General features: G+C 38.4%; 3 protein-coding genes across 4 annotated transcripts; 1 reads left to right on the top strand and 2 right to left on the bottom strand.

The window, feature by feature from the left end:
* LOC119988371 (sugar carrier protein C-like) lies at positions 1-2,812 on the top strand. The gene is made up of 4 exons (XM_038833387.1): positions 1-276; positions 364-686; positions 1,399-2,028; positions 2,115-2,812. The coding sequence occupies exons 1-4, from the start codon at positions 144-146 to the stop codon at positions 2,592-2,594; spliced, it is 1,566 nt and encodes a 521-aa protein (XP_038689315.1). The 5' UTR covers positions 1-143; the 3' UTR covers positions 2,595-2,812.
* Positions 2,813-4,758: 1,946 nt separating this feature from the next.
* Positions 4,759-7,755, bottom strand: LOC119988373 (membrin-11-like). Of its 2 annotated transcripts, none has more exons than XM_038833389.1 (4): positions 7,435-7,748; positions 6,138-6,258; positions 5,876-6,025; positions 4,759-5,131 (listed from the first exon to the last, which is right to left on the bottom strand). In XM_038833389.1, the coding sequence occupies exons 1-4, from the start codon at positions 7,680-7,682 to the stop codon at positions 4,970-4,972; spliced, it is 681 nt and encodes a 226-aa protein (XP_038689317.1). In that variant the 5' UTR covers positions 7,683-7,748; the 3' UTR covers positions 4,759-4,969. The 2 variants fall into 2 exon arrangements, with proteins under 2 accessions (XP_038689317.1, XP_038689318.1); XM_038833390.1 differs by lacking the exon at positions 4,759-5,131 and adding an exon at positions 5,138-5,296 and having other exon boundaries at positions 7,435-7,755.
* A 547-nt stretch (positions 7,756-8,302) lies between these two features.
* On the bottom strand, positions 8,303-11,413 carry LOC119988372 (vesicle-associated protein 4-2-like). Its single transcript, XM_038833388.1, has 7 exons — positions 10,893-11,413; positions 9,930-10,000; positions 9,664-9,745; positions 9,400-9,518; positions 8,806-8,883; positions 8,549-8,668; positions 8,303-8,464 (listed from the first exon to the last, which is right to left on the bottom strand). Exons 1-7 carry the CDS (start codon positions 11,143-11,145, stop codon positions 8,405-8,407), a joined length of 783 nt encoding a protein of 260 aa, XP_038689316.1. The 5' UTR covers positions 11,146-11,413; the 3' UTR covers positions 8,303-8,404.
* Between the last annotated feature and the right edge of the window lie 416 nt (positions 11,414-11,829).

Below are 11,829 nucleotides of genomic sequence, written 5' to 3' on the forward strand. Positions count from 1 at the left end.
ACTACCCATTACCCAAGCTCGTCTCAAACCTCCTATCTTCTTGTTCTCATTGAGACTTCCACATACATAGCTTTCTAGTCTTTTATCATTGGTTTCTTCTTCGCTTTCCTTTTAGTTAATTTGAAGGGAAAAGGAGAGTCAAAATGCCTGCCGCAGGAGGAATTGCCGTCGGTAACGGCAAGGAGTATCCGGGGAACCTTACTCTGTTCGTGACTGTAACATGTGTAGTAGCTGCCATGGGTGGTCTCATCTTTGGATACGATATTGGGATTTCAGGTAACATAAATTTTAGTCATATAATCTAAGTTCTCTCTTTAATTTTTTTTTTTTTGGTGAAAAATTAATAGGTTTTGGTTTGTGTAGGTGGTGTGACGTCTATGCCGTCGTTTTTGAGGAAGTTTTTCCCGTCGGTGTACAGGAAGCAACAAGCGGACGCGTCGACGAACCAGTATTGTCAGTATGACAGCCAGAAACTGACCATGTTCACATCGTCACTGTATTTGGCTGCCCTGATGTCATCGATTGTTGCATCCACTATTACGCGCAAGTTTGGACGGAAATTGTCCATGCTTTTCGGTGGTTTGCTCTTCTTCGCTGGCGCTATCTTCAATGCCGCTGCCACAGCTGTTTGGATGTTGATTCTTGGTCGGATTTTGCTCGGTTTCGGTATTGGTTTCGCCAATCAGGTGCTCTGTTTCTCTCTTGCTTTTGCCTCTGTCTAGATCGACAGATTTGGATTTTTTTGAATCATATTTTTATTCCTTTTGCATTTTTTTTTTGTTTCAAGATGTTTCATTGTTCTCTCCGAATTTCAGGATCTGTGATATTTTGGCTAAAATGACAAAATTATGCTTTTACAGACAGAGTTGTTCTGGATCCAGATATGAAATTTTGTTCTGGTTCGTCTGTTTGGTTCGTGGGAAAAAAAATTGAAATAGAAAAGGGTTTAAATGACTTGCGCAAATGGTGGGTCAACTAACAAATAAGACATAGCTAGGGACGGACTTTTGGCCCCTCCATGATATTTTTTTTCCCCTTCTGATTATGACATACGATCTGGACCCTTTTTTCTGTTGGCGTTTACTTCTTGAACCCAAATTTTTTAATCCCATTTTAAACCTCATCCATCTGGCGTGGCGTATTTGTATGTTTAGGGGACCTATATCTATGTTTATAATGAACGGGTATCCCACATGTAGCATGGATTGAGGTTTAAATGGGGTAGGAAATCGGGGGTATTGATTTAATTTTCTTTAATTTAGGTTTGCTCAAATGATTTTCATCTAAGAAAAGCTAACAACTTGGCAAGAACATTAATGTATATTTTAATGATTGGTTAGTGGGTTTGGAAAAAGAAGTAATTTGGTCCCTAATACTTTGATTTGCTTGGAATTGCAGTCAGTGCCACTCTACCTCTCTGAAATGGCCCCATACAGATACAGGGGAGCTCTCAACATTGGGTTTCAATTATCAATCACAATTGGTATTTTAGTGGCAAATGTGTTGAACTACTTCTTTGCCAAAATCAAGGGTGGGTGGGGATGGCGTTTGAGCTTGGGTGGTGCCATGGTCCCTGCCTTAATCATCACCATCGGATCTTTAGTTCTACCAGACACACCAAACTCTATGATCGAACGTGGAAAACAGGATGAAGCCAGAGCACATCTTAAGAGAATTCGTGGAATCAATGATGTTGATGAGGAGTTCAATGACCTTGTCATTGCTAGTGAATCGTCAAGACAAATTGCGCACCCATGGACCAATTTGTTGCAAAGGAAGTACAGGCCACAGCTCACTATGGCCATATTGATCCCATTCTTTCAACAACTCACTGGCATTAATGTGATCATGTTCTACGCACCCGTTTTGTTCAATACGATTGGATTCGGAAACGACGCTTCGCTCATGTCTGCTGTGATCACTGGTTTGGTCAATGTGTTCGCTACTCTGGTCTCAATCTATGGTGTCGATAAATGGGGTCGCAGGTTCCTTTTCTTGGAGGGTGGAGTTCAAATGTTTATTTGCCAGGTAAATTAATTAAAATCTCTAGCTTATGGTCTGTTAGATTGTGTGTTGAATTATGCTGACGATTTGTTTGTATAATTGGCTGGCAGGCTGTGGTGGCAGCTTGTATTGCAGCTAAATTTGGTGTTGATGGGCACCCAGGAGAGTTGCCCAAGTGGTATGCAATTGTAGTGGTGCTGTTTATATGCATATATGTTGCTGGATTTGCTTGGTCTTGGGGTCCATTGGGATGGTTGGTGCCGAGTGAAATTTTCCCACTGGAAATCCGATCGGCTGCTCAGAGTGTGAATGTGTCTGTCAACATGCTTTTCACATTCATTATTGCTCAAGTCTTCTTAACAATGCTATGCCACTTGAAGTTTGGATTGTTCATCTTCTTCGCATTCTTCGTACTGGTTATGTCCATCTTTGTCTACTTCTTCCTGCCTGAGACAAAGGGTATCCCAATTGAAGAGATGACCAGGGTGTGGAAGACACATTGGTATTGGTCTAGATTTGTGACTGATGATGATTACCCTAATGGAGGGCTTGAGATGAGGAAGGGAAGTGAGGGTTCAAAGATTGTATAAGTTGGTGCTCCAGACACTTAATCTTATGCTTCCAATTACTATTTTTTTTTTTTTTTGGGTGGAAATATATACCATTATTGGGGTCCAAATACAATGTTCTCGCTACATAAATTGGTAAAATTAATGTGTGGTAATTTAGAATGTTTTCACCGGTTCATCTCAATTGAAATTCCAATGTATAGAAGGTAATGTTATATTAAAAGTCAGATTTTCCAGCACATGATTTTGCTTCATGTTTTTAAAATCAGTATTGTCTGATGAAATGGGACTTAATGACGCTACCTGTCACACAACATGGCAACAAAGAAGGAACTTGGGCCTGGTTTGCCTTGTGTTTTATTGATGAATCTGGTTTTGACTTTAATGGCCATGGATTGGTCGTAAATTCCGGCTTGTGACATAACAAGTTGGTCCTAATTATAGGCGATCTCGAATCTTAAGCAAAAAGAAAAAAAAAATTTATGTATTTTGTCTGCGTTCTTGGTCTATAGTCTATTAAAAGACAAGTTGAAACAATTTTTGTCCTCTGATAAAAAAAAAAAAAAAAAAAAAAACAATTTTTGTCCCAGCATCTCACATCTGGATATCTATTGACTATTCTTATTATTTTTTTAAAATGTTAACAAATATATGTATATATATGATTTCAGCTCGTAACCATAAACAACGTATTTTTTTTGGAAGAAAACATATCGTAATAACTTCGAAATTAAGCGTGTTTCAGTTTCTCCAACAACACTATTGGGATGAGTGACATCCTGTGAAGCCAAAGTCGTGCATGCCTGATGTATTCACAAAAACCGAACGATCCAAAGCGGATAATATTATTAATGTGTATTGGGTTGAAAATTATAATATTTTATCATACAAATATTTAATGCACATAAATATATCACATATTGAAGATTGGATCTATCTAACCACCTTGGAAATAACTTTCTCCCATACTTGGCCAAAGAGCATATTTTTTGTTTTTATGGAATAAAGAAGGAAAAAAGAATCGTTCAAACAATAGTCATATTAAAATAACCAATTGCACATATGGAAGATATATATACCAAAATTTACTAATAGAAGTGACAATTGCATTGAATATTAAGGAGGCCAGTTAAGAGCAAAGATAAAGTGAGTGGCAATCTCAAATTCACTATTTTAAGATGCAAGTGAAAGAATCAAGTTCACCTGCTTTACGAGTATCATATTCTCTTTTCTTTTCTTTTCTTTAACCTATCCATAATAATGACGCTGTAAGAGCTTTGGGTGACAATCGTAATTGTGAATCAAAGACGAACAAATGTAGGAATTGGATATCTATATACAAAAAAAAGAGGCACTTATCTTCTCATTTCTATCACGGCCTTTCACCGAAGGAAATAAAGAGAGAATCGCATGATCACCTTTTGTTTTAATGGATTGGCTTTCATGAATCTCGTGACTATAATGTTTTTATGGATAAAACTCCCCAACTGTCTGTCTTGGTTTGGCTTGGAAGGAGCCAAGACAGCTATATTGGGTATAATTGCTGGGCCTGTACAATGACAAGCGTAGCCCAGCCCAACCTGCCAAGTTTCGAGACGGTTGGACCCGAACACTTAGGCCCATTGAGTTGTAAGTCGAAGAGGATTCAATAATTCTAATATTCAATATTGACAAACGAACCCTAAACGTCGAAGAAGAAAAATTGCGTAGATTATGTTTTTATCTGAAAAAGGAATTCGTTAGCAGCAGCAACAATTGCATAGATTAGTTACTTGCATTAGATAAACAACAAGATCAGTGCATCATTATGGTTGCTCAAATAATTGAAGTTCTACATTTCCTTCGTAATTTGATTGCAGAGTCTGCCATCTCAGAAACCATTTTGGTAAAATAAGCTCTTTTTCTTAAAGAAGCAAAATATAATCAATGCCTCATTGCCTTGTAAACAAAGTTCCAAGTACCCTGGCAGTAACAACAGGCAAACCTTCAGCAGAGAAACCATTTCGGCATATGCATTTAAACAGCATAGCATAATTCAGTTCTCGGTCTACTACATTCAATGGCTATCAAGTATGAACACAATTTCAATTCACAAATCAGACTTTAAAACGATTCCTGCAGTTTAACTGCCACAGCAGAACGGCAATGCAATCTAACGTAAACCCCAAGTCTATTGCCAAGAAACTTGCAGCAACAAAATGAAATTTATTTCATTGCCAATATGTACCTCCAAGTTTCGACTACATGTACAAGCCTCTAAACATGTTTTCAAAAGGGGATGGCCGTATTGGTATATTCAGGTTGGCCTAGTACAACCTCTTAAGTCTTTCTAGGAATCAGAAAGAAAACGAATGTAGTAAGTTCTATAAAATCAAAGGCAAAGCACTAGAGTCAGGTCAACGAGTCCACTTCACGAAGAGAATCAAGACGATGACGGTGATGAACATCCCCACATATTTGATCCATCTATCAACACGATTTCTCCTCTCAATGAGCCTCAAAACAGAGTTGGAAAGCCCCACAGTGTTAAGGACATCCAAAGCCTTCCGTTGTGCACTCTGAGCCAAGATTAGGGTCAGTTAGTAACATAAGGTAGGATTTGAACTATGAGCTATCTTTAACTGCTCCTGAGTCGGTTGAGTTTCAAACTTCAACTCAATCAGTAGTGTACAAATGCTAACCAAGTGTTGAAATTGCATGCATAAATGAACACATGTTTTCATCTGAAATTCGGAAATTCCTTAATTAGGAATTGGCACCACATGAAATCACTCAAATGTGTGTGAACTATGAACTACTAAGCAAACATATGCAGAGCTAAACACAGGCTGAAGCAAACCTGCGGCAACATTGTAGGTTCAAGGATGGCCAATATCAAAGATTCCTTCCATTTTATTTTTGGAGTGGGATGGGAAAACCAAGTCAAGGTGAAACCATCTTACATAAAAAGTGACAAACAAATGCTTAATTCATAAATGCTTAATGCTTATGATGCCATAGCTACCTGTATCCAAATAATTCACAGGTATACCAAAACCTCTGATGCAAGCTCGTCACCTTAATCTTACTTCACCAAACTCTATCGATCTCCTCTGACATCATTTGTATAAAGCTTTAAAAATTGCAAAATTGGGTTTGCTCATTGGTTGAATATAAGCAGAATGTAAGCAGCAAACAGAATGTTAATTTCACTTTATGATCCTTCTGCTTGTGTGGGCTCACATGCTCAAGCATGTTGTTCATGCACATGCACATTAAAATGTATGTGAGTGTTGATTGTGCAGCAGCCAAATTACACATACCTTAAGGCGTTCCCTTTGTTCAGCATACTTAGATAGAATAGCAGATCCAGTCCATAAAGATTCTTCCAACATCCTCGATGAATTTCTAACTGACTGCATTGCTTGTGCTTCCTCATCGAAAATTTTCAAAACATGTGCTGAGTCTCCATTCTAATGCATAAAGTAAGCATTAAATAGTAAGCTTATTAGTAAGTAAAAGGATGTTCATCCAAAGAAGAAGAAAACTAAAGTCTTTTTACCGCCAAAGAATGGGGATCCATACAGCTCTTCCAAACAGTTCTGCCCTCTCTTGAGCTTCCCTAATCCGTTTCTGATTCCTTGAGACATACCTATCCAAACTGTACTTTAATGATTCAACTTCTTCGGCCACTTGTTCCACCTTTCTGTGCCAATCAAACAGTTATTCAAGTTAGGAAAACGTCAAATTTTGTGACAAGTTCATATATTTAATAACAATATTCAGGAATAAGCAAGAAAAGTAACAAGCATTAAACAAAGATGATTTGACTAGTTGACCATCTGCTAAGGTAAACGAAAACGCCAGCAGCCTAATTCTTTTGTCATCAAAACCTTTGTCTCAGCAGCCCATTTCTCTATTTTTTTTGGGGGGGGGGGGGGGAGGGGGGGAGTATGTCATACCATAAGGAACTAACATGATTTAATACAATAATTGGTATAAACAATCAATAAAACAAAACTGAGAGCTGTCTTTGCCGTTGTCTATACAGTTGATTATGATGAAAATTTTAAGACAAATATGCTGATTCAGAATATCATACATCCAATTTCTCGCATAAACCAACCTCAGCCGACAATCCATTTCACTCAAATAGGAGACTCTGAAGTAAGTTTCATCAATGGTCAAATGTCAAGAAATTCAGCAAAACTAGCTCTGAATGGGAAATGCAGCTCAATGTAACTATTGGCCAATCCTCAACGGCTGGTAATACTTTGTCACTTTGCCTTGAACAAAAGCTCTTAACTATAAACTGGCACCATCACCATCAGCTAACAGGAGGGAAATGCTGCCAAGAAAGCATACCTAGAGGAGTAGCTTGACCAGCACTCCACAAATATTTTGAATTCTTTGTTTCAGATTTTAATATTCTCATGAAATCTTGTTCATGGGCCAGTTGCTCTGATATATTTCTTAAGCATAACTAACCTCATTCTACGTTCAGAAAGGAAAATCAGAGCCAAGATCACGTTAGATTCATTCAATTCTTACAAATGCCAGCACAGCACAAGGTGAGGGCATTGAGGTGACTTGAACTCGATAGAAAAGCTACGGAAACGGAGGCAACAATTATAAATATAGGGACCTAAATTGCGTAAGGAACTCAAAAAGTAACAGAAGCTGCCTCTTCAAACAAAAAATCACATCCAATCAACTATAAGTTCAAATTGGTATGCAGACAACATTGCAAATCCAAAATGACCGAACGTTCAGAATTAGAAAGATTCGAGAAAATAAACAACCGATTCTCATGAAAAATTAATCAATGAATCCCTAACACACAAACACACATTTAAAAGACGAGAAAGGACGAGAAATTTGCCTTTTCCAGAGATCGCGTTGGGGCTTTGCCGCAATTGATCGCCAGAGGCGGTCCATGTCGGTGCATAGTGAGAGGATCTGGGAGATATCAATCTTGACGGCGAATAACATCTCGGGTGAGTCCAGGCCGCCGTTTGAAGTTGTTCTCTCAAGCTTCTCAATTCCGTCTCTCGCTTTCAGTAGTTGCCTCTTCGCACTCTGGTATACATCCGATAGCGTACCTCCTCCTCCCACTCCCGTCATTGCCATTGATCTCCAATGCGCGCGAGAGAGACGCAGAGCGCAGAGTCCTGTTTATTTCTTAAAGAAAGAAAAAGATACACCAAGAAATGAAGGTTTGCCGGTTTGGGTCTCATTTATTCGGGTGGGCTTTGAATTTGAGTAGACCCGAATTCACTTGTATAGTTGTATTACACATCAGCCAATCCAAGGGTGGCGCGCCGCGTCAGCTAGCAGTTAGAGAATTTGGAGGCGAGTCGGGGTCGTTAATAAACTAAGGAAGCTCTTATTGCAGTAATGGAACTTATCACTTATCAGTTGAACGAGACAAAGTAGTTAACAGACTTCTATGCCAGAAAACCATTTGCACGGAGCCATAGATGCAGCCCCAAGGAAATCAAATGTAAGTGATGAATTGTAATTTCCTGGCTCCTGTCTGTTCTTCCAATGGTCCAAGCATGCAGGGAAACAAGGGGTAGAGAATACCACATATTTTTGAATGCATGTCAATCCCATACGGGCATCTTAATATCTTAACTGAACAATTCTCACATAAACATCCCAAGTTTTTTCATTCCCTTTTCTAATGGAGGAGGAAGAACAAAATTACATATTTTACAAGCAGGTGGCCACATATTTCACCCTTTTTATACATAAGAGACGGAACTTGATTCTGTGAATACAGCCTCGCTCAATGATGGACTAAGTAAATCTCAATCACAAATGGACACTCTTGAGAGAACACAGCTTCTTCAGACCGAGTCAACTCCTTCAACCTGTTGTCGAGCGAGATATCTTTCCCTTCGCTCTTTCTATAGGCAAAAAGATGAGACAAAGCTTTAAAAGAATGAAAATATTAAAAAGGAAAATAATTTAATGGCATTCTGAAGGCTCACCCATTCATCTATAACAAGTCCTTCCCCAATAATCTTTGGACCACTATCTTCTGGAGGTTTCTTGCGTTCCTCAACTGCAGCATCAGCCTCAGCAAGTTGGTGCTTTAACTTTTCCAGAGCCTGTAAAATCAAATGTGTGTATCCTCTTAAATCTGCATTCTCTGAAGCAGTACTTCACACATGCAGAGTATCAAACAAGTATATGATGATGTCTTAAAGCAAAAGTGGGTGACAATGCATTTGCCATAAGTGCTCACAGGATTTTGACGCTCCGGATCAAGAAACACGACCCGCAGAATTTGCTCAATTGAGACATGATCCTTCTTCTCATCAAACTGCAAAATAAAAATGACCAAAGAATAGAGGTGTTACATTCCCAAGAGAAACTGCAAAGCAAGCAATCGAGAATTTTGCAAATATATGACTAGTAGCAAAACACAAAGATAAAATAGCTAGGCATCAGGTAATGGATAGTTTGAAACTAATCGTGCCTGCTCCTAAAGGTATATCTTACACAGTTACACATGACCTCAAAACAGAAGATGACTATAGGCTCCCAGCTCCAACATGTGATATGTGCCATTAAGTATGAATGGATGTACAGTTAATATCTAATAATGTTTAACAACACATCAACCAAGTTTAAAGACTGAAAACACCAGCCTGACCAGGCCATTTATACATCTCTGATTTTGAATCACAGTATGCAGGTTGACTGCAGTGACATACAGGGAAATAGCGCCAAACAATAGTATATGTTCTAGCTGAACAAAAAGCAAATCTAGTTCTCAAAAGTTTTCATATCTAATTTGCACCGCAAACATAGGGTACCCACTACCCAAACCACTTACCAGCTCAGCTACGTAATCCATTGGTCCTTTCACCTTTAGACTCATGATTTTAAACTTCACCCTGCTATTCTGATCCATTGGTTTCTCATTGTTTTCTGGCTGCTCGACAAACTTGAAGACTAAAAGATCACAACGAAAGTAAGATGACACGCTAGTAAGGGTTGATATAAGAAATATATGATAAACTGCAACATTTTTGTCTTGAGGAAAAAAATAACGAAGAGTACAGAAAACTAATTGCACAAGCCAATAAAAGATAATTACCAGTTGCAACGATACTCTCGCCGGGAGCAAGAATAGCCCCTGGAGGACGCATGAAACAGCTTTTTGGTTGAGTTGTTTGGAACTACAACAACAAAAAATGGTTTTCACTATAAAGTTGTCCATAATAGTTAAAATGATATTTCCAAGGTAATAATTCGAGCTCTAAAATTTAATTGTGAGGGATAGTTCTGCCAATCAGAAAACACATATGCATGAACCATAGAAGAATTAAAGATATTGGAAAACCCAGGGATAAATATACGCACCTTGAAAGCTGCATGGGACTTGCTAGTGTTCTTTATCCTTATGGCACTCCTGACCTGCTTGCCAGGTTCATCTTGAAAAGAAGAAATAAAGTAAACATGATTTTACTAAAACATGGAACAATTATAATGTTACTTCAGCCAGCACTCATTTAAACATTGAAAAGCGTTAAGCAAAAAAGAATATTGTGACACATAATTACACATCGACATATGAAAATGTCACTGAACTAAAGAACGATGCACACCATAAAGAGGTGGTTGGTTGTACACCAATGCAGGTCAGACTCGTCAGACTGTCAGAGTACATGACAAAAACTACCTTGAATGCAAGTATGATAACATATATCCATTTATATCAAACTTCAATCTCTCTTCTCTAAAACAAAAATAATGACTAGGCAAGCAGATGGTGTCTTGGATTTTGCATCACTCTTCACATTCAGGCCTCTAAAATCCCCATAATCCACAAATAAAGAAAGCTCTTCTGCTGAATTACCATGAGTGGATCCAAGTGTGTCATAGAAAAACTAACGACACTTGTCAGATCCGATTGTGTCTTAATTCTTAAATTAGTTCGTAGTAAGTTAATATCAAGAAAAATGAAGTCTTGACCAAGACCCATCGTAACTAAGAAATAATATTTAGGAAATTGTAATCTTCTTAAGACTACATTTATTTAATCTTGAAACACACCCCGTTCTAAGCAGTCATGAAACTTAAATTTCCAAATATGATAAGATCAATTGCTATAACAGGAAACACGTTATCCACAATTTCACATAACCAATTCTGGAAAAATATGGAAATCAATTCATCTCCCAACTTGATGAAAAGAGCAAAAAAAGGACCAAACCAGCAAGTCATAATCGCAAGCATATTAACAAATCTTTAAAAAAAATCGCTTAATATCAAATTCTATCCTAAATTCGAAGCTCAAAAATTAGCTAGGGAGCAGAGATATACATGGAAAGTAGAGTTTATTGCTCGGATCAAGCTTAAGGCGGCGCCGTGTAGGCAGAATTGATCTCGCAACTGAAGATACCGAGCTAGAGCCATGAGCATTCGATCCTTCGACTAGTGAGTTACTCTGACTATGCTGATGATGCATCACAGAAGAAGATGTCGAATTCGTGTTTGTACCGTTTCCACGAAACGGCAGCTTAAAGAAACCCCAGATTTTACCATCGGACGGCGACTTCTGGTCAGCTATTGCCATGCCTCTCTCCCGATGGTTGCAACACTATTCAGAGCCTAAAATGAAAGTCTTTTTGTGTCCACTGTCTAGCAGTACACGGCGACTCGACCTTCTGCGGTTGGTCAAGTTGCAGGTGACAGCCGATTCCGGAGGCTGAGTCTGAGTCTGAGTCTGAGTCTGAGTCGAGCCGGATTTAACGGCAAGTATTTAATTGAACTCTGTGTTGTCCCGGTTCACGTCCGTGCCTTTATTACTATTGAACTCTACTGGAACTCCACTTAAAGTTTAAACGATGCCGTTCGCTGTCAAATTATAAAAATGTCGAAAAGTTAAATCCGCGTTGACGTGGGATTGTTGAGTTTTGGTCGAAAAGTTAGGTGCTTTGTGGTGTAGTTGGCGAATCATGGCGGGATTAGTGGATTATTTCAACTTTCTTTCTTTAGCTTTCAAGTTTTGAAGTGAGTGATTAATGCCCGCTTTATTGTCTGCTACCGCTTTATTCTTTAATCTTTACATTGATTGTGTGAGAAGGAGTAGACATTTGTTTATAAGCCACTTAGTTAGATTATGTTAATCTTATACGGGATTATAGTTTTAGCATTTTGATGCACTAGTGTGATGAGTTATGTAATACTCAACAAATGTACAGATAGAAGTTATGTCCAAATGAACTGATACTTTACTCTTATATCATATTAGAAAATC

The sequence above is a fragment of the Tripterygium wilfordii genome, chromosome 21 (assembly GCF_013401445.1).
Source record: "Tripterygium wilfordii isolate XIE 37 chromosome 21, ASM1340144v1, whole genome shotgun sequence".
Taxonomy (NCBI): Eukaryota; Viridiplantae; Streptophyta; class Magnoliopsida; order Celastrales; family Celastraceae; genus Tripterygium; species Tripterygium wilfordii.